The 22,623-nt window shown below is 34.8% G+C and overlaps 2 protein-coding genes and 1 long non-coding RNA gene across 7 annotated transcripts; 2 read left to right on the top strand and 1 right to left on the bottom strand.

Moving 5' to 3' along the window:
* The first annotated feature begins 199 nt into the window (after positions 1-199).
* On the top strand, positions 200-3,094 carry inc (BTB/POZ domain-containing protein inc). 2 transcript variants are annotated; one of them, XM_034336326.2, is made up of 4 exons: positions 201-446; positions 922-1,218; positions 1,374-1,502; positions 2,791-3,094. In XM_034336326.2, the coding sequence occupies exons 1-4, from the start codon at positions 255-257 to the stop codon at positions 2,818-2,820; spliced, it is 648 nt and encodes a 215-aa protein (XP_034192217.1). In that variant the 5' UTR covers positions 201-254; the 3' UTR covers positions 2,821-3,094. The 2 variants fall into 2 exon arrangements, with proteins under 2 accessions (XP_034192218.1, XP_034192217.1); XM_034336327.2 differs by lacking the exon at positions 2,791-3,094 and having other exon boundaries at positions 200-446; positions 1,374-1,727.
* On the bottom strand, positions 3,077-9,277 carry Lamtor2 (Late endosomal/lysosomal adaptor, MAPK and MTOR activator 2). Of its 2 annotated transcripts, none has more exons than XM_034336328.2 (4): positions 8,673-8,917; positions 8,443-8,605; positions 7,923-8,079; positions 3,077-6,589 (listed from the first exon to the last, which is right to left on the bottom strand). In XM_034336328.2, exons 1-3 carry the CDS (start codon positions 8,738-8,740, stop codon positions 7,930-7,932), a joined length of 381 nt encoding a protein of 126 aa, XP_034192219.1. In that variant the 5' UTR covers positions 8,741-8,917; the 3' UTR covers positions 3,077-6,589; positions 7,923-7,929. The 2 variants fall into 2 exon arrangements, with proteins under 2 accessions (XP_034192219.1, XP_034192220.1); XM_034336329.2 differs by lacking the exon at positions 3,077-6,589 and adding an exon at positions 8,978-9,277 and having other exon boundaries at positions 6,660-8,079; positions 8,673-8,744.
* A 1,679-nt stretch (positions 9,278-10,956) lies between these two features.
* On the top strand, positions 10,957-21,171 carry LOC117609709 (uncharacterized). 3 transcript variants are annotated; one of them, XR_013062327.1, is made up of 5 exons: positions 10,957-11,150; positions 17,286-17,474; positions 17,572-18,302; positions 18,392-18,536; positions 18,618-21,171. It is a non-coding gene; the product is annotated as an uncharacterized LOC117609709 (long non-coding RNA). The 3 variants fall into 3 exon arrangements; XR_013062326.1 differs by having other exon boundaries at positions 17,286-18,302; XR_004582651.2 differs by lacking the exon at positions 17,286-17,474 and having other exon boundaries at positions 17,796-18,302; positions 18,618-21,169.
* The last annotated feature ends 1,452 nt before the right edge of the window (positions 21,172-22,623 follow it).

The raw sequence follows: 22,623 nt of genomic DNA, 5'->3' as shown, positions 1-22,623 counted from the left end.
GTTTAATTTTTGCAATTTTATAATTATTTGTATCTGTTTTCCCGCCAAAAATGTTATAGTTTTTATACTGACATTATATGTTGAACAGTAAGGAGATATGAAAATAATTGAAATACAATATTTATCAGTTATTTGAGAAAGTATTTTAATTCAATTAATATGTCGGAATGGAACGTTATCGAGATATTGATTTGACCTGTTCTAAACTGCTGTGAACTAAAAGTTGGTTGTATGCATGTTGTATCCAAGCAAGTATGGCGGATTTTAGTGATATGAACTCACACAAAATGACAGAAAATCACGTACAAAGTCGGTGTAATAATCAGTGGGTTCGACTAAATGTTGGTGGTACATATTTCTTAACAGCAAAAACTACTCTAGCTAGAGATCCTAATTCATTTCTCTATCGATTGTGTCAAGAAGATTCGGAACTTATCTCAGACAGGGTTAGTTGCTTTTTAAATAAGCGCGAACTTTAAATTATTGCTAAACATTATTAAATTCGTTCTTGTGCGTAATATAATACTCATACTTTTCTTTAAATAAACAAAAAATAAATATTTATGTAAATGTTTTTGCGAATACTTTCACAATATTTTGTAATTAAAATAGACACAAATTTTAAAGATGTCATTAATTATTAATGATTATACAAAAATTGTATTTACTATGTAACAAATGATGAACTGTATATATATACATAGGTATGTGTTTAGTACGTATGTATGCCGAGTAAGTGTGGATTACGCATACGTGTTATATATATTACGTATATACACACGCGCGCATGAACACTATTAATATATGTTTGCATAGTAAATAGCTTACATACAAACTGTTTATAAAATTTAATGTGAAAACTTAAATCATTTATAAGAAAAAACATGTAATAAATAATCTTCTCTATATTTGATTATGTAGGATGAAACTGGAGCATATTTAATAGATCGTGATCCAACATATTTTAGCCCTATTTTAAATTATCTACGTCATGGAAAATTAGTAATTAACAAAGATTTAATAGAAGAAGGTGTTTTAGAAGAAGCAGAATTTTATAATATTACAGAATTAATACGGCTAGTCAAAGAAAGAATTATATTAAGGGATACCAGACCATTACGAGATTCAAAAACACATGTATATAGAGTTCTTCAATGTCACGAAGATGAATTAACTCAAATGGTATCAACAATGTCAGATGGATGGAAATTTGAACAGGTATTTATTTTTTTACTTTAAACAGTTAGAATATTTATATATTATTTTCTATGATGAAAACATATATTAACATTTTATTAAAATTTTTAAAAGGGTTAACGATATTTAGTTAGTAATACTGATTTAGAAAATTTGAATATACTTTATTGTTTTAGTTAATCAACATAGGATCTCAGTATAATTATGGAAACGATGATCATGCTGAATTTTTGTGTGTGGTTAGTCGAGAATATGGGGCCAGTCAACTTGGTAGCAAGGAACAAGAATCAACGGATCGTGTTAAGGTACCATTATCGTATTCAAGTTTTTCATGTCATTCCTTCAACCAAAGTAATCACACATAATTTTTTTATATTCATATAGTTTTGATTTGATTATATTTTTTATTACCCTATGGTTTCTTAATATAAAAGAATATTATTAATATTAATAGATAAGTGTTATATTTTTATTATTAAAAGTTCTAATTAACCAAACATGGCTATATTCATGATAAACTATCAGAATCACAATATCAATAAATTAGGAATTTATAAAATTTTACGAAGTAAAAGAATTTCTGTATCAGTATTATATTTATTTTTATAAAGATTATTAATCCATTTGTAATAAGAAATGAAATGTTACGTAAAAACTTTTCTAATAATGAATATTACAAATAAAAACAAGATATTATACAATAACAGTTTAGTGTAATAATAATATACATGATGTGCCAGTTATATAAAATTATAATAAGTGTATATTTTGAAATTTTATACAACTGATCTTATTACAAATAGATGGACTAAATAAAAATGAGAAACTAAATATCATTGTAAAGATATGTAAATTTTTAAATCTTAGTTAAGTTATACTTTCTATATATTTTTTTATATAGTATTGTTTATTTTCTTTAATATCAAACAATATAAAAATACCTTGTAATAGACACTAAATGCAAAATATTGCAGTTTATTTTCAAGAATTTTCATTTAAAAATTAAAATTGTTATTTGCAGTTTATATAAACTGAACTAAAGTATAGTGTTGCTGGTAATTGATTTTGTTGTAACGATCATATTACTTGAGTATTATTTAGTATGTATTAATACAGGGGCCAATTTTTATTAGCATGTTCTGCCTCTGATATTTGTTGTACGTACAATATCATTATTTTTGTATCGCATGCTATGCATCAAATAAAGATTTTTCTCTTTTATTGGCTTGATTACTTTGTACCCTATATCCTGCATGATTCATCATTGCATGACTGCATTATTTTTTGTCATCATTACAACAACGTTAAACCTAATTGTTCGATTACAATCTTTTGACAATTTCAAAGGTATAAAATGTTAAATGGTTTATAAAACTAACAATCATATCTGAGAAACTAAATTATTTGGATAAAATCTGTAAGATTCAACCTATACAACAAAATGCAGAGGCTGAACAATGCTAAATAATTATTCATACATGTTATAAAAAGAATTCAAACAAGTTAATCGTACTTCTTGTTTCATTTATAAAATACAAAACTATAATTCCTAATATAATCTTAATGAATTTCAACCACTGAATTATATTTTAGGTTCTGCAGCAGAAGGGTTCTCGTATGTAATCTTTAAATCCGTCCTTTCCTTTTCTTGCTTCGTTTCATTAAATCAACTGTGCAGCGACAAGATGAAGACTGTTTTTATTTTTACACTTAAAGATTTAAGTTTATACAAATCTTCATTGCTCCATTCTTTCTTACATGGTGGTAATTGCAGAAAGAACAAAAAAATGCAAATATATCTTCTATAGTTACGTAGCTACATTACGTAACAACAATATGAAGCTTTAATAACTGAAAGTATCACGTATAGGCGTGTGAATTTGTTTTTTTTTTTTTTTCTTTTAATTGTTCATTAAGAAGATAATACATATTGTAGTAAATATAGTGATTTCATATGAGGTCGTATATTTTATAAATAATAATGAAAATTGTACTGAAATAAAACTTTCTATCGACGCTTTTCTTTCGAGAAAGGTATATTAAAAAATAAAAGTATTAATATATGTACAAACATCAACATTGATATGCTATGAAACAAAATTGTTATTTAGCTGTAGAAATTATATTTTAATTTTGCTAAACGGTTTAAAAGACAATAGCATTCGTAAAGACAATTTTTTTCATACAAATTTCTACAATGAATATTAATACTCCCTAGCATTAAATAGATTATCTTTTTGTAACAAAAACAATTGTATAAAAGTATGTTTTTTCTAATCGTGTCTTCATCATAACATTACTTAAATTACATACCTTCGCACTGCCGTTATAAAACACAAAATGGTATTTGAGCATGATATTTTTCGTTATCTGATGAAGATTATAATCACAAGTATGTTAAATTGATTTTAACAAATGAGATAGTGTGCATAAAGAAATATAATTGTTAACAAAAACAATTAATTATATTATTTGAATATGACGAAGTAATCGCATTAAAAGATACAGTCACATATTTTCAATTACTTAAATGTAATTTCCTAAATATATGTAACTTTTATTATACCAATATTTGATTCAAACACGATGCGAATATCACAATAGATTTTTTCGTTTACTTTTTTTATGATATACGCACCATCTTTGTTTTTATAAGTATTAAAACTTATAATAAAATTGTTATTCTACTTACAGAAATAATACAATTTTCAAACAAATATTAATAATATAGGTTGTCAATTGCTGAAGGCCTATTAAACAAATGTCGTAGACAATATACTCATTTTAAAAGCATTATTCGCGAGTAAGAAGATACATGTAACATTAAAATATTATAAGTACTATTAGAATTATACTATGTATAATATATTGTATATTATATACAAAGCGTTCAAAGTGAAGCATTCATTTTTTAAAGCATTTGGGATAACTTCATAAAACATCATTTTGCATAGAAATTTATCTGTTTTAAACAGGTAATGAACTATATTGGAAATATTCGGTTTTTTAAATAGTACAGTACATAATTGAAGAATGTTGTAGAATATGTCAAAATAAATTTAACGTATAAACTAATACATCATTTTCATTTATGTTTAATATCAAATTCTTAATATAATATTACATAAAATAGAGACCTTACCTGTTTCACATTTTATTTCTCTATGTTTCAATATTCTCTTGCATAACATTATTATAAGGGCAAATATTTTAGCAACACTGGTCTAGAAGTAGCAACAAAAATAGTAAACGACTATTATATTTTCAATACATTATAATCATTAGCGTAACTAGAGGTCAGAGTCTGGTTTTCTCATAACAGAAATTATTGGAATAAGTAAAAAGAAACATTTGTTAGTTTGTAAAAATTGTATGCATTGTGCAATGTAATTCAATACAAAACATACAATAATGTTCTTGTTACCTGAAAGTAAGTAACACTAGACGTCACATTTTAAATAAAGGTGGTCCAGCCCAATAAATAAAAATTCTAATTAGGCCAATAATCGTCGTACATAGTATTGTTTTGATAGTTGATTTGATTATGGTTTAAGTCTGAAACTGACCAGATATAAAGGAAGGTAGAAATTATTAGCTTATCTAGGACTTTTGTTTGGAATGGGCCAAATCCCTTAGCTTTACTAACAATATCAAACGTTTATTACTTTTTATTCATAATTTCATGTGATAAAAACATTTTATGTTTTCTTTTTAGTACATTTTAGCAAAAATATTTCTATCAAGATAAGATTTTAGAATTTTAGGATTCTAAAATTTTGAAATCTTGAAATTCTGGAACTTTTAAATTCTGAAATTTTAGAATCTAAGAATTTCATAGTTTTAGAATAGTAAGGGGGTCAGTCCACATTTGTCAGAGAGAGGTCTATCCTGGTCACTACCTAATTACACCAATGATAGGAGTTTTAGGTAATGCCAATATTCTTTTTCTATTGAATGCAACTGAGAAAGACAACTGACCTTCATATATTTGTTTATTTTATCCTCAATATTCATTTATTTTAGATATGAATGTATAATATCAAAGCTCATTCAGCAAGGTCAATTCCAAAAATTGATGGAGACAATGATAATCATTTAACAAGGCAATACTGTGTATTAAAATGAATTTACTTTAATATTGTTTAACATATTTTTCTCGGAACATTTGTTTAACTAAAGTGTCCTTATATGTACAGATATATCAAGATATTCATTGAATTCACCTTCATTTAGAAAATGAAAAATAATTTTAGCCTTTTATTTTAACGGAATTTGATATCAGTTTGAAATAAATTAATTTTATCAAGTTATCACAAATATTTCATAAATCGTATGGACCGTTACACTGAACACTTTGTATACATTTAGTAGTTTCCCAGAAAGAGATTGTTTTTATATTGGTGCAAAGGAGTTCAGTCATATCGTTAATTAGTTATATTTTTACATAAACGCTATGTGTTGCTAAGCAAATACTATTGAAAAGAAATGTAATTATATATTTAACAAAAAACATAATTATAAGAATGCAATGAAAATTTATCAATTGGCTGCTAATAATTATTATTCGCACTGAAAAATTACGACCAATATAAGAAATTTTCTATGGTATTCAATGTTGTTTGCATTAAAAAGCGGTACTGTATTGTATTTTAATTCTGTATCATAATTACTATTAGTATTTGTTACTGTTACATTAAATATAGGAATACATATATAGCTATAGTAAGTCATAAAAGTATTTATATCTTGTCAGTTTTTACTTCTATGTAATTGAAAGAATCCAATTACATTAGTTTTTCAAATTAATTTCATATTTAGTTTTCTCTATATTGCTATGTCTACTTTAATAAAATGTATTTTTATTTTCAATATTATTTTCCGTTTAATATTCATTTATTATTTTGCAATAAAGTGTGTATTAGTTGAAGGTAGTGTAATATACATTTTTATCACTGAAAATTCAATATTGTTCCTTCTAAAAAAATAATATATCATGAAAAATAAACAATTAATAAGTTATAAATATTTTTATGATTCGCTGTATATGTACAAGAATTTGTACTTTCATAGATATATTTCTACATCTATTAACTATTTAATTCATATCGTTAGAAAAGAAAGTAATATTTGTATGAATAAATTTTAATACCAATAATTATTTGAAATTAACTACAGAAATAAACGGGGAAGGAAGTACATGTACATACATAATGCATAAGTACAGATAATATAGACCAGAGTTTACAACATACAAACTGTTACAGCTTAAAAACAAAGTAATTCTATTTTTAAAGAAATACTTATTTAGTTATTACAGTATTTTCAAAGTGTTACTCATAGAACAAAGGAAGAACCTTCTACCCTTTTCTCTTTTCCTCAAAAATTATTTTACCTGAAACATAAGTTAACAAAAGCAACTTTTTGTATTATATACAACTTATTTGAATCAAACTACATTTAAGCTAGTTTTATTGATTTTTCTATTGCCCATGAAAAAGTGTGTGTTTTTTTGTTGGAAAGCACTGATTGTGAGTTATTTTAAAAATTGTATATTTTTATTGTAGCGTGCTCTTTCAATTATATAATTTCTCAAAATAGATTTTCTGTAAAACTGTCTCCTATGCTATTTGTTTTAATTACTTGCTTGTATGTTTATATATATATTAAGAACATAAATATTGTAAAAATTCGACATGTATAATATAAAAAGTACTTTGATATTTGATAACTTTTTCTTATATCAAATTTATTTTTAAAAAATAGAAACATCACTTTAGTTCCTATGATAAAACAAAATGTAATATGCACCATAAAAAGAAGAATTATTGGTAACAGTTACATATAAAATGTATGATTAATATAATATCTTGAAGTAATGAAGTAAATTTGAAGTAATATATGTTGATATGAAAAGAATTCTTATTAGAAAGAATAAGTAGGCAAAATGGAACTCCTACATCTATTAGATTTATAAGATTAAATTATATGATTTTGAACGATCAACTTGTTGTTGATGATAATTTTATTCAGAAAGTTATTTTTTTTTGGATTGTAATTACTAATACTTTTTTTCAATAGAATTAAATCTTATGGTTATTCAAGTGTTCTGCTACTTGTAACTCGCAATAAATTAAGTATGACTGAATGATTATACAATTCATTGTATTTGTTTGAAAATATAGTTTCATTGTATTACTCAAGATACAACACAAATTTCATAAAATAACATTTATGATAAATTAATACTAACAAAACATTTTGTTAACATGAAGTTGGTAAAAATATAACTGAGAACACTTTTTAAATGAAATATAAATATTAAAACAATCACGTTACATAAGGTTTTTAATATTGTACATATTATAGACATTTATATAAACCATTTGAATAATTTTTACTATAGTGTACTATATGAACTATAATAATATATTAAGAATAATTACTTGTATTAATTGTACTTTATTTTAAATAAACAAATAGCTACACTACTCAATATCAGTTAATTGATGACACATATGTAATTGAAAAGAAAGTTAACAATAATAGTGACACATATTAGAGTTGTCTTTATAACTATTTTATAGATTTTAATTTAAAAACTCTTACACATACTTTTCATCAATTAAAAATATTTCATTTCTATGATAGAATTGTGTACCGATTTTTATTAAAAAATAATTAATATTAAAGCATAAGGTCATAACAAAATAAATTTGTAAATATACTTTTTTGTTACGGCATGTTGGCTATTATTTTCAGTGGCTGATCAAGATATCTTGCTAAAGCCTGTGCTTTTTCTCTTAACAAACCAAATCCCACATTTTCTTTTGCATATAAACATAATAATAGATTGGCTACTTCAGTAATTACAACTTTTCCATCCTACAAAAAATTATTGAATGTATATGAACAATATTCATAATTTATGGATTACATTTAACTCTTTGACTGTGATGTGCTTTAAAAGGAAACCATTGCAGTAAAATATTTTTAAAACTGGAATTTTGCATTATTAAAAAAAGAAACTATTGAAACAGTTTTTAATATTCAAATTATTTGATTGGTTCCTGTTATATACACAGCAATGTGCCTATATTAATTTAGTAAAATAATAAATCTGTTTAAGAAAAATTTACTGGGCGTATATGTATATATGCGTATTTCGCAATCAAAGGGTTAAATACTACATATTATAAAAACTTTTTGTAAATAAATAAAAAACAGAAATAAGAAAATATTGATTACCGCGCAATCCATCAACACAAATTGTAATTCATCTTCCTTAAATGCATTTCGTCCATTTTTTTCGTAAGCTGACCAAATGTTGCTTGTAATAGCAGCGGTTACTCTTGCATCTTTATCTCCATAACCACTATAAGCTAATAAACCACCATCTCTGTTTAATAATCTGAAAAATATATATTTATTTATAATAGCATTTTATCATAAGTAACAATTTTATCATTTCTACTTACAAAGTATTTTCAACGCCGCCTGTATTAGCTTGACTAAGTACTTGAGTGAGAGCTTTTGGCTTCAACATGATTCTGTAAATAAAATCTTTTTACTATTTTTTTTTAGAATTCCTTCAATTAATTTTGTTTTAAACGTAATATTGAACAGTAACAATAATTATTAAGTTTTGATAGCTGTATTTTATAAAAACGTGTGCATATGAAGTTTATAATATTAACAAATGCAAAAATCAGACATCTTAATCACGAATTTCAGTTCTTAATATGTATATATGTTAATGCCCGGGAACTTCAAAATAATTTACCTTTAATATCAATTTTGAAACTCTGTTTTTATTATTTTTAGTTGATACAGTCAAAATTATTTGTAAATGAAAAAATACTTCCAATGTATCTAAAAGTATATTTAATCGATTCAAAAATTTCAAATTTTAACGATCATAGGAATTTCTGGTTCATTTGCTTGTGTGGCGATCAAATCTGGCTTTCCCAAGGAAAATGATGACACAGGGAAACGCCGGTAGACCTGATATTTGATAGTGTGATGTCACAGCCTACTCTGAGAGGAATATTAGAGGAGTATGACAATTTTTTGTTGTAACGCTATCGCTTGAATGGATGAATGTAGTATGGCGACAATGGCACGCGACATACACAGGGTGTCCCAGAACTGGGGTAGGAATCGAAGAGGGATGATTGCTGACGTCGTTCTTAACAACTTTTTCCTTTGCTAAAATGTTTAAGACTTCGTCAAAGATTAACGAAAAACATTGGCCAATCAGAGCACGCCTTTAGCATGAGCCGAACCACGAGAGTGTTGGGTAAGCTCTGAGTTCAAGCACCGACGAGATATTGTTAAAGACTGCCAACCCCTGTGTTAAAGTTCGGCACGCCAAGTGGGCCCAGTGGTATATTCCCTTATTCCCTTATTCTGCCATGTGGTGAACAGAGTCGAACGTCCCAAACATATGAAAGTTCGCGTTCTTGCATACCCCGCGCTGACACTGGCGCATTCAAGGGGGGCTAAGGGGCTCTAGCATCCCCCAAAGAAAAAGGAAAGAGAACAACAGAAAATCTTCCAAAATCTGTTCCTAATTAAATTAGTGTTACTATTTGTCACATATTAATAACACTGTTTTTTGTATTAAAAATATTTTTATTCGTTCAACTTAGCTCCCTCCAAGAACAAATTCTGAGTGCGTCATTGCCCGCACATACCCCGTCATGGCCCATCATTGACTGTCCTTTCTTTTTCAAAGTTTTATGGCAAGACATTATAACAGAAAATAGACCCCGAATATTCTGAAAGGTCGCAGAATGTGTCAAGCAGTGGACAAATTTGTATATACTATTGTGGTAATTTTAGATACTTATTTTTTCGTGGAATACAAATCTAATACTGGAAATACCGCGACTTAGTTACTTTTACAATTTTTGCTATCAATCGCACCGTGAGTTGCTCGACTCACAATCAAACATGGAATAACAGCTCTTGTTCATTACCGATCATTCGTGGCATTACCGCAGCATATTCTGAATAAATAAATAAATATAATTCAAACTATAGCGTGTTTGGTGTCATTTTAATCAGAAAAATCTCACAAATGCGATAGTAAAAGTTTCATTAAGAAGAAGTTAAAAATAAAAAAGTTTTATCGTTCAATTAGTATTAGTCACACCGATATTACGGTCGGATCATATCACACGGTTTCCTCGTCGAGCATCTCGGTTCGCCTAGGGGGATCCCCACTTTTTGTTGCACTTATCCAGCGTTTACTTACTATTAAATAAAAGATTTTATTGAAATACATTTCTCTTCTTTTCGATACCTGTTACTTATTATATTATTATGATTATTATGATTATTACATTATTATTATTATTGATTATATCCTACAGAACCTATGTAATATTTTTTATTCATTTCTAAATGATTTCTAAATGAAATTAGAAGAAAATAATTTCTTTCTAATTTTTTTTTCTATTCATCATTTCTTCTAAATGAATATTTATTTACCTTAAACACACATACCCTAAACTTAGAACTAGAGTTCGTCATTTATTAAAAAAAATAATTTCCAATGAACTAAAGAGGGTTATTAAGTTACCTCCTTTAAAATATTTTACGTCTTAAAAAGTATCTCCGAAAGGTTTGTAAAACGAACTTAACTCGAATCACCGAAGAAATAATAATAGCATCGACCAGATAAAATATCATCTCATGTCTCATGATACAGTTCAGTACCGAACCTCGTCGTTGGTAAATTCACTGATTCTGGTTCTGTTTCTTACTGCGGCCGTAATATATTATAGAGGGCGTAAGAAAACGTCGAATTTTTTCGCCGCCGCGAACTCCCATAAGGATGGCAGTCTTTAACAGTATCTCGTCGGTGGTTCAAGCCGTGGTCGTGATCAAGTGCATCAGCACCACGTCAGCATAATAGGATTCATTGAACAAAAGTTTCTCCGATTTGGCAGGTCGGTATTACAGCAGTTTTTTCGTTGGGCCTGGTGGAGCCACTTGCGTGTTCTTGTACACGATCTAAGAAGGCAACAGCGCCTCAAGTATTTTTACAAAACGTTCATCTCTTCAGAGGCATCGGGACGATTCGCGTAAAGAATGAAAGCGAAACATCGGCGCGTGTTTAGAGTGAGATGTACGGTGATCATGCTATCCTTCTTTCAACCCAAATGATAGAATTGTCCCGCTCCGGTAAATTTTGACTGACCAAACGCGTGGAGTTTATATAGCGTACCGTAGCACGCCTCGCTGCTGAGAAATATATGCCTACACTAAAGAACCGAAGGAACGTGCAATCTGAGAATTTTTTTTAGAAAAAAAAAAATAAACGTAATCAAGCTAATGCCTGATTCTGGCTACGATTCCAAATCGGTAGTCTTTTTAGTTCGACGCTACCTTATAACTACTAGCGTTGAAAACTTTACCGACAGTCCCTAGAAAAATCCCTAGAACGTACATAGAACACAAATTACATCGTCATTACTAAACAGAATGCAACAAAATTTGAGGGACGTGTTCAGGAGGCCCTAAAGAATGGCACGCTAGTCCTTATATTATCCGAATCGTCAAAAAGTTCTAAAATATTGATATTTATGTCTGTTAACGGTCAAGAAAATAGCGGATCGGACTCACCTGCACCAGGGTACGTCATGCAATTGGGACGGGTTATACCTTGAATTTGGCAAAAGATAGGAAAAAGCTGTTCATGTAAAAGTTGAATGTATGATTAAACTTCCATCGAAGCATTAATTCGCACCTAGTGCGGCGTAGAACCAAGTTTAAGTCGATGGAAACGTGACTGACTGTGTTCATTTCACTCCCGTTTCGATCCACAAGCTTTGACGGAGTGGTAGCGATTTTATACAAAATTTAATCGGTGGAAACGGTTGAAACAGATTCAAAATAGATAGTGCCAACCTTTACTTTTTATTATTCAGTTACCAAAATGGAAAATAAACGTGATGTATGGTCATAAGATGAAACTTTGACATTAATTAATATTTTAAAAGAGAAGGAAATTTTGAAGATCACGGACAACAAGAGATTTCACATCGCTTGTGAGTTTGTGTACATTTAGCAAACAAAACTTAAGTTGGCTCTACTGAAATATCAATGTTCCTCATTTCTACTCCACTGCCAGTGGAAACAGTACATTAAATTCGATGCGCACCGGAGCAGGAACGGATTTAAGACTTCGGTGGAAACTAACTCTATGATAATGTCTATTTTTATATGATTTTATTTTCTTCGCGCACTCAATTCAACGATGCACTCAAAAAATGCAGATGCACTTTTTATTTAAATAGAATTACATATTTTTTTTACTCGTATCAACTCCTTAGAACATTCTGCATAAAAAAGTACTGTGGTACTATTAGAACTAATAAATCCAAGTTCTTTAACACAAAACCTTTTATTTCTCCCAAAAAACACAGAAATATAGAATCGCTCGTGATCATAACATAATTGACATAACTAAAATCGCTTCGTTCCGCCGCGCTCGCGTTTACTGTGCGTTGCAGCTAAGTTGCCGCCCAATCAAATTCGTTGACCTGCCTCCAGTCACACGTATTAAGGTCGATTTATATTATCCGTTCAGACACGGGCCGTTTCCGATTAGTTAGGTTCCGATAAATATTGTTCTGTGTTATTGAATACGAGTGTTTATATATACCGTGATGGATTGGTTCAGACGCATTCCGTTTCAAATATAAGACGACCAATACTACATCGTTTTTTTCGGAACCTAACTGATCGGAAACGGCCCGTGTCTGAACGGATAATATAAATCGACCTTTATGTTTATTGGCTGAGGCCCTTACATCCACAAATCTATCGCGTGACGAACGTCGCCAAGGACAGACATTGAAACAGAATGAGATGAAGCGATAGCGAGCGGCGAATTCAATGCATCGGCGTAGAGGTAGATTCGGGGTTTACATTATTAAGAAAACAGGAGAGTTTTTATATTTTCCATAAATTTTGCATAATAACAACTGTTGTCAAGAACGAGTATTATAAAAAATCCATTAATATCCCCCAAAAAATCGCATGTTTATATAGTTAAATGTATCTTCCGCGAATATGGAAATTTTACGCCTATGCAATCCGGCCGCTCACTTCTCAAGTTACGGGCTCCTGGAGGGGATTAGGTGGAGCGAACGCACAGTTCTCTTGCCACTCTGACGGTTCAGTTTGTTGGTGCTCGGCAACTTGGCTGCAACGCACAGTACATATATCTCCTTCTCTCCCCTCTCTACTATTCCCTCTTCTATTTCGCTAATGCGCCTATGTCTAACAGTACAATGTTTAAAAAATTAATATTTTGTGAGATCACATATTTTTCATAAGTTCAACTTTTACATTAATAGCTTTTTCCTATCTCTTTCCAAATTCAAGATATAACTCGTCCCAATTGTGTGACGCACCTTGTACTTTTAGAAACCTATAGTAACTTTATTTTTCGAAACTAATAAAAAATACAGAGGAGTATTAGTCAATATTCTGAGTGACTGCGAATAATTTAAATAAATAAATATCTCACATACAACTTATGTAAACATTTGCAGAATTATTGCAAAGAGGAGGTATATTCGTCCCTTGTTATACCTCCTCTTTGAGCAAGGTTTATTATGGGGCGCTGTAAAAAATCCAGGCGGGCGTCAGTCAAAACTTAGCGAAAAGGGACAATTTCAACATTCAGAATGAGTAGTACGTCTCACTTAGCGTTCGGGCGTTGTTGCCTTTTCCACTTGCCTTTGCAGCACAGTTCGAGTGACGTAATTAAGCTAACGCCTGATTCTGGCAGTCTTTTTAGTTCGACGCTACCTTATAACTACTAGCTGAACTAAATTTGTCACGTGACTTGCTGTGTATTATCCACAAAATGGCGGAACTGGTTTGTAGGAATGCAATTACGGGAATCGGTTATTCGTTCTTGTATGAGAAGATTTTGAGCTGAATAAGGGCTCATTCGAAAGAGGAATGCAGGGGGTTCAATGCAGGGGGTTCAGGTCATCGTTTGAGTCAGAAAACTCTTTTAGTGACCTAAAAATACTTGGATTCTGCGGGTGTATTTTCTCGATTTTTCCTCTACTTTGGACACTCATATTATTAGATATCAATACAATCTCGTTGAACCATGACCTGAGCCCCCTGCATTGAACCTTCCTCTTTCGAATGAGCTCCCACTCAGCCCCAAATCTTCTCATGTAAAGACAAATAACCGATTCCTGTGAACCCCTTAATAGGCCCATTTTTGTCTGGGGTAGATACTAGAGTCCGGGATTTTTCGTTTTTCGTCCTTATATGAGAATATTTGAGGCTGGGCGAGGGCTCATTCGAAAGAGGAAGGTTCAGTGCAGCGCGCTCTGGTCATGATTCAACAAGATTTTGTTAATATCTAATAATATGAGTGTCCAAAGTAGAGGAAAAATCGAGAAAATACATCCGCAGAATCCAAGGTATTTTTAGGTCACTAAAAGAGTTTTATGACTTAAATGATGACCAGAGCGCACTTCACTGAACCTTCCTCTTTCGAATGAGCCCTCACCCAGTCTGAAATATTCTCATATAAGGACAAAAAACAAAAAATCGCGATTGCATTCCCACAGACGAGTTCTGCCATTATCTGGATAATACAGAGCAAGTCACGTGACAAATTTAGTTCAGCTAGTAGTTATAAGGTGGCGTCTAAGTAGAAAGGCTTGTCGTCTCCCACTTTTCGCAGTCGGTGGAGTGGAGAGATCGACCAGCATGGCTGAACTGTCAAGGAGTTCGTTACTGACCGTCCAGCTGTAAAGACCGCGTCCATGGGAACGCCATTCTAACACGCAATAAAGTCAAGTACGATAGTTCTAACCAGAACAACCGTTACATTCATTCTCACCCGCTGCAGGTCCCATCAGGCTGCCGATTCATAGCCAGAATCAAGCGTTAGCTTGATTACATCACTCGAACTGTGCTGTGAAGGCAAGTGAAAAAGGCAACAACGCCCGAACGCTGAGTGAGGCGCACTACAGTCATGCTGTCCTTCTCTCATTCTGAATGTTGAGATTGTCCATTTTCGCTAAGTTTTGACTGCCGCCCGCCTCGATTTTTCACAGCGCCCCATAACAAACCTCACCCCATTCAAACTATATCGTGTTTGGTATCATTTTAATCAGAAAAATGTCACCAATGCGCTAGTAAAAGTTTCAGTAAAAAAAAGTCAAAAATAAAAAAGTTTGGTGAACTTGTAGATGAGCTACTCCCTCTCCGATTTTGATGATTTTTAAATATGTTGTAAAATTCGCCATTTTAAGCAACTTTTCTCCTCTAAGCTATATGTCGGACTCGATTAGTTTGCGAGAAATTCGCGAAAGTACATTGTTACTAATACAGCGAATTCTGCTTATACGTATGCGCCCGTGTCCATGTGTGTGCCCGGCTCTCTTGCCTACCGTTTCTGTAAGCAACAACGTGTGGTCCGGCTTCTAATCGTACAACGGGTGAGCTGAAAAATCAAATTATAATATCCGACTCGCGTGGCCGGCCGCCCGAAGGCGGCCGGAATATTAGTATTATCTAACCTGATCTTTTTTCTTCTTTCTTTTGTGGGAGAAATCTTCGAAAGACGCCCCCAGCCCTTCCGAGGAGGGGCTGGGGGTAGTGGCGGATTTTTACCGGCTAAAACCCCCATGGTGACCTGCACTGGGCGTTAGGGAGGGCCCCAGGACCTCTGTTGAATACGCCGGGACCCCCCCACCCTTGGCGTGTTTGCGCCCCATCTCGGGGGAGGGTCTAACGTTTGACCCTCCTCCTACGTGCCAACTCAGCCGACGTCGGCCATTCCTCGAGCCGCATGCAATGGTAACCGTGACCCCAGCCGACGTCGGCCATTCCTCGAGCCGCATGCAATGGCAACCGTGACCTCAGCCTCGGCAAGCTGCGGCCAAGCGGCTCCACCTAGGAGCCGCCGATCTGCGATGGGGTAGAGGGGCAAGCCCCTCCGCCCCGTCCTATCACTCTGGAGGAGACCGAAGCCTCCCCTCAGTACATCTTCACTGTTGGGGGCGGTGGACAAAGTTATCAGGGCCCACCGCCTCGTCCTCCTCAGCTAACGGTGCCGTCGGGGGGTCTCCCCCGACAGCGTCTCCTCCTTCAGGGCGATGACCTTCTCGTAGAAGGGGTTGGAAACTCCCCTCTACAAGAAGTCTAACATTGACTGTAGCGCCATCTACTAACCATTCGTCACGAGTGTACTAAAAGTAGACATATATATATATATTAGTATACTATATATGTCTCTGATATATATAGTACTTCTCAGACTGATATATATATATATATAGAATACTAAATTCTGGATAATCATAAAGTGACTGCTAAAAATCAGAGATTTATGATTTAGCCGATTTCTTATCTTTAAATCATAAATCTGTGATTTAAAGCAGCCACCTGCAGGGATACGAAAATAAATTAATAATTATTAATTATTTGGACTCCACCAAAACGGACGCTATGACGCTATGACGCCAAACCACGCCAAATAACGCCAATCAACGCCAATGTAGGCGGCGCTGATTGTCGTCGTAGTAGCGCTATCTACGTACTGTCCGTCATCAGGGAACTAAAACTGAAAAGCCAACAAAATCACTGAGAGTTTCCGACCCCTGCCCGCCACTGATCCTCGCCGGCGAGCATGATTCTCACAACGCTCGCCGGCGAGAGATCCACCCCTAACTCACACTGCAGGGCGTGACAGGCCCGCGCAAACACTGGACAGTACTCCAGTGTGTGTTGCGTGGAGTCCCGCCCCGCCCCGTAGTGGTGGCATATAGCCGTCGCCTCGCGACCAATCCGGCACAGGAAGTCACCGAAGCAACCATACCCGGTGAGCACCTGTGTGGTCCGGTAGGTGATCCGACCAAAGCCGCGGTCCCGCCATTTTTTGATGACGGGCAAGACCGCCCCGACCGCTCGTTGGCCAGCGGCGCCACTCGCGATTATCTCGCGACGCCACCGGTCCAGGGCATCTTGTCGGGCCTGGCACCTCCATTTCCGTTCGACCGACTGCTCAACCTTTTTTTTTTTTTTTATTGATTTGATAGGAGAGGAAAATGCGTTTGCGCACGCGCGGGTTATCCCCTGTTCGTCTATTCGGCTAGAGGGGGCCCGGACAGTGTGGGACTCATATCCCCTGAAGGGAGGCCTGGCGCCCGTTTGGTGGGGGGCAAACCCAAAGAGGCAACCCAGAAGGGGCAAACTGGCAGCCCAACCCTGAAGGGCGGGCACAAAAGGTAGGGGTCACAGTCCAGAAGGGGCGACCCAGCGGCGCCCAGAAGAGGCATCCGCGGCCTGATATAATACCCACTAAAAACCTCTCCCCTGACGTAGGCCGGTACCATTTCATCCTTTGAGGATATCCCAGTTGTATCGGCGATAGCCGCAACGGCGCTTTAGCTCCCAAGCTTTCATATGCACTTTCGTCTACCCTCAATCCGCCATGCGCTAGGCAACCATAGGGGATTGAGGATCCACGCCGTTACACCTCCGATCAAGCGGTAGGATATTTCAACCTGCACGACATATGCACAGAATTTTTCTTCGGCCACGATCAGGAACCGGAGGACTTTCCCACTCATCGGGTGATCGCGCCATGTCTTCACCCACCTGCAAAGCGAGGACGGGACTTCTTCTTCGGCCACGACCAGGAACCGGAGCACCCTGCTCAACGGGTGGTCGCGCCTCGTCTTCACCTGCCTGCCATTTGCGAGGGCAGGGCTTCCTCTTCGGCCACGATCAGGAACCGGGACACCCTGTCTCTCGAGTGATCGCGCGATGTCTTCACCTGCCTGCCATATGCGAGGACAGGGCTTCCTCTTCGGCCACGATCAGGAACCGGAGGAATCCCACTCAACGTGGTGATCGCGCCATGTCTTCACCCACCTGCAAAGCGAGGACGGGTCTTATCTTCAACACGGCCAGGTCCCGGGGCGAGTCCTTCCCCCGGTCAGCCGTGCCACGTCTTTTAGGCTGCAATCCTCGGTGTCTTGTTCCATACATACTCCCCACACACACACACCGCCCCTATCAAGCATAGCGCATCAAATGCCCAAACTAGCCAAGTAAGTAAGAGGAGGCGTGCAGATTACCCATAAAGAAAGAAAGTAGGCACATGTGAACCCGGCATAATACGAGTAAACTTGTTCAAAAGAGGCGTCAGCAGTAATACCAACCACCAACACCAAGCACGTGGCGTCATCACGCCGCCAAATCGACCGTCAGAATAAATAAGAGAGGAGAAGAGAAATATAGATCAAGGAAACCGCAAAATAATCAATAAATAACACGAACACTAGGTAAATATGCCTTCAGTATATTAGATATCTTAACTATATAATAAAAGCAGACAGGAATAACAATTCTAAACATATTTACAGGAAATTCCCTAAAAGGAAAAGGAAAACTCAGTCCGCACGGCGCCCAACGGGGAAACGCCCAGTGATCAGTGATCCGTCGATAATTGCCGAGAAACCAGTCAAAATCAAAATTCAAAACTCAAAACACAAACGTTATCCTATGTAGATATAGGCGGCCACGCATCGTCGCGAGACATTACCATTGTAAGCACTTACCATGGAGCAATTAGTTGTATACCCCAAAATTAAAGATAAGAGCGATAACAAAATATAATCTACAATAAGAAACGAGTGTAAATTGTGTAAATTCGACACAATACAAGGAGTAGCATGTACAAGAGAAAACGAGCAAAATATAGCTTACATAAACCATCATAACGCCCTAGATTATTATACCGCCAACCCAGTATTAATATATTCAATATTAGAATAAGGAATTTAATCTTTAATTTCCAAACAAGTGACACAGCGCAATGCATCATGTAAATGCTACCAGATCATACAAAACACAGCATTACCGTGACCCCATTTGCATATCCCTGGAGGAACTTAATACTGAAAGTACAAAAATAATAATGAAAGATAGAAGATTTCCAGCGACCACAACCAGAACAGAGAATGACGGGCCATGCTGTATTAATGCAATAACAAGGAACGATTACAGCAAAGCAATCAAAATAAATTAAATTTGAAGTTGTGGAACTTAAAATATGAACTGCGCAAAGTTAAAATTAACTTCTTGTATTCCAGTCAAAGTAAACCGCTCCCAGGTCCCATCAAGACTAATTGCAATCCAAACACGCCATGTAGGTAGTAGTTAATAAAATAATCGTAGTTAAAGTTAAATTGCCGTTGGCAAAAGAGTATTAAAACAAGCAACTGTAGCAACGAGAGTAGAAAAGTTAGTTAGAGGAGTATAATAGCAAATACTAGAACACATGATCAACATCCAAATTAAATCAGCCACACAAGACTGCGTTGAGCTCTGCTGCATTGAGTAATAACTACATAAATAAGTAATAAAGTAACCGATAATCGAGCAAGAGTGCCAAAAGGAAAACAGAGTAATTCGTTAGAGCGCAAACATCAATTACTATCAGAATATAAACACAAACATTGCTGCGCTCGCTTACTTTTAACTACTACACTATGTCAAAATGGGTAGCGAAGAACTCGAAACAATACATACAATATCGTGCAAAAGCGAATTAAGTAAATGTAAAATTTATAACATATAGTATGTATATGAATTAATATGATCAAACACAACATAATAGCGACACCTAAGTCATCTTATAACACAATGCAACAGAAAGCGCAGCAGTTCACACACGCCAAGGGTTAATAAATTAAACTATACTTATTACAATAGTGATTTAATAGTTCAAACAATTCAATTCAAAGTAATTATATTCCATTTACAGCCAAGCACCTGACAGGCGCTAGAGCAGAAGTAAACAGCCCGACTGCTCAACCTAACCTAACCTAACCTAACCTACACGTATAAGTAACAGAAAAATAAAATACTGTTACTTACATATCCAATTAGGTATACCTCCAAGTATAAGTAAAATAAAAATAAAATACTGTTACTTACATGTCCAGATTAAGTTAGGTTAGGCTATATTAATATTTCGGCCGCCTTTAGGTAAGTAATTTCAAATTATTGAAATTAGTTAAATTTAGTTTTAAGGTCACCCGTTATATGAATGGTAGTTCGGCCATGTAGTGTTATTGACAGAAACACTAGAGAAGCGAGTGTCGCTTGCCGACACAGCCGCGGACGTATACGTGCATAAAAAATTCAATGTAATAGTACTCATAGTTTTTTTTCGAATATCTCGCAAAGTAATCGAGTCCGACATATAGCTTGGAGGAAAAAAGTTGCTTAAAATATCGAATTTTACAACATATTTAAAAATCATCAAGTTCTACAAGTTCACCAAAAGTTTTATAATTGAATTAGTATTAGTCACACCGATACGTTTCAGCTCTTTTCTTTCATCATTGGACCTATCTCTCTCCTCCACTGTCTGTCCCTTTCTACGTTCACGCTTGGCTGGTCGTCGCGTGTAATCCGAGAGTCGACACCTCGGCTGGATATATGCAACGTCTGAGTCCCAATCTCTGTTGCATATATTGAGCTCTTACTATATAGACGCCAGATCTCTCCATTTATTAGTTCTAATAGTACCATAGTACTTTTTTATGCAGAATGTTTCAAGGAGTTGACACAAGTAAAAAAAAATGCAATTCCATTTAAATAAAAAGCGGATTTGTATTTTTTGAGTGTATAGTTGCATTTACGAAGAAAATGAAATCACAGTAAAATAAACATTATCATACCATTGAATTTTTACATAAACAGCTTTTTCCTATCTCTTACCAAATTCAAGATATAACCCGTCCCAATTGCATGACGTATCCTGTATACTTTTATTAACTAAACAACATTTATTTAAAGAAGTTAAGTAGGCATATATTCTTCAGAAGCGAGGGGTGCTACGGTGCGCTATATAAAATCCACGCGTTCAGTCACTCAGAATTTATCGGAGCGGGACAATTCTATCATTTGGGTTGAAAGAAGGATAGCACGATCACTGTACATCTCACTCTAAACACGCGCCAATGTTTCGCTTTCGTTCTTCAGGCGTATCGTCGCGATGCCTCTGGCGAGATGAGCGTTTGAATGTGTTTGTAAAAATACTTGTTGCCTTCCTAGATCGTGTTGCGCGCACGCTAGCTGAGAATTAAACCTTTCATGTTCGTAACAAAACACGCAAGTGGCTCCACCAGGCCTAACGAAAAAACTGCTGTAATACCGACGTTCCGAATCGGAGCGGTCACGTGCCGTGTCTACCCCCATAATTAGAAACTGATTAAGAGTAACAAAAGTATAATTTCAGAAAAATAAGTATAACAGTAAAAATGGTTTAGTTAACAGAAAGTATGAGCTGTTTGAAATACATGAAAAGAACAAATGAAGTATATGTAATGGCAAGAAAAATATAAAAGTGAGATCTATTGAGTTAAAATATGACACAAAATTTGTAACAGAAGTTAACAAGTGAGCTATTTGATTTGTTTGGATTCTTAATTCGATATAATACGGTATGATTCGAGGTGATTCAAGCGACGATTTCGGCAACAATTATTGTATAATAAGAGAAAACGGTTCCTGGGGGAAAACTACCACTACCACGGTCTCGTGGGCCGTCTCTCTTTAGTATAAACGGAATTTTTACCAGAAATGATAAATATATTCGATATCTTAAAACGCGGTGTTAAACGGGACGATCCAGTGGGAAATTTCCAGGACGCGCAGTCCCATAGATCGCCCGTTTTGCCTCACAATCAGCCAGATTTGTCGTATTGAATAGAATGAGATAGACAATTTACCGAACTCGATGTTATAATATTATATGAGAAAATATCTATATGTTTGCTTAGTATCGCTGATGTTGTCTGGAAATCTGGAAGGCGAAGAAAAGATGAGAAAACGGTGTTACGGTTGCGAGACGATACGAAAAACTAATTTTAAACGACGCGACGCGAAAAAGAAATAATTGATTAACGAACGATTTAAAATTGAAAGAGAAAAGATAGATAACTGAAAAGTATGAAAAGAATTTAACGTATTCGTAAGAGTCTTTTACGCGGAAAACGAGAATCGCAATCTCCCGGCACTCTGCCTTTTACAAGGACTTTACCGGTCAGCTAATCACTACAATTTTCACGCGAAAACTATTGCTCGACGCGAACACGGGCTCCCCGTCACGTACCTCGCGATTTTTCGACGAAGAGTGATTTGCCTCAGTCAAGCGATCGTGTCTCAGGGTTCGACCCGCGATCGGTACCCCAAAGTAGGGACATTATTAGGCAAATCAGGATACGTGTCGAAGGGGCAGGCCCGTGCATATAGGTTTGTCTAGGCGCGTTTCCCGAGTTCTCATCCCTTCTTGACCTTTCACGTTGCCTTTGTCTAGCGTTGTCTATTTCTTTCTACCCCTCTATTCTGCGAAATTCG

The sequence above is a fragment of the Osmia lignaria genome, chromosome 7 (genome assembly GCF_051020975.1).
Source record: "Osmia lignaria lignaria isolate PbOS001 chromosome 7, iyOsmLign1, whole genome shotgun sequence".
NCBI classification, from domain to species: domain Eukaryota; kingdom Metazoa; phylum Arthropoda; class Insecta; order Hymenoptera; family Megachilidae; genus Osmia; species Osmia lignaria.
The sequence above is the reverse complement of the archived record's forward strand: the minus strand, read 5'-3'. Positions and strand labels throughout refer to the sequence as shown.

Excerpts from the sequence above, each read along its gene's own strand:
- inc (XM_034336327.2), top strand. The coding sequence starts at position 255 with ATGGCGGATTTTAGTGATATGAACTCACACAAAATGACAGAAAATCAC. Across the intron at positions 447-921 it reads CGGAACTTATCTCAGACAGG|GATGAAACTGGAGCATATTT; the intron begins GTTAGTTGCTTT and ends TTGATTATGTAG. Across the intron at positions 1,219-1,373 it reads ATGGATGGAAATTTGAACAG|TTAATCAACATAGGATCTCA; the intron begins GTATTTATTTTT and ends TTATTGTTTTAG.
- Lamtor2 (XM_034336329.2), bottom strand. The coding sequence starts at position 8,740 with ATGTTGAAGCCAAAAGCTCTCACTCAAGTACTTAGTCAAGCTAATACA. Across the intron at positions 8,606-8,672 it reads GGCGGCGTTGAAAATACTTT|ATTATTAAACAGAGATGGTG; the intron begins GTAAGTAGAAAT and ends TATATTTTTCAG. Across the intron at positions 8,080-8,442 it reads TTGTGTTGATGGATTGCGCG|GATGGAAAAGTTGTAATTAC; the intron begins GTAATCAATATT and ends AATTTTTTGTAG.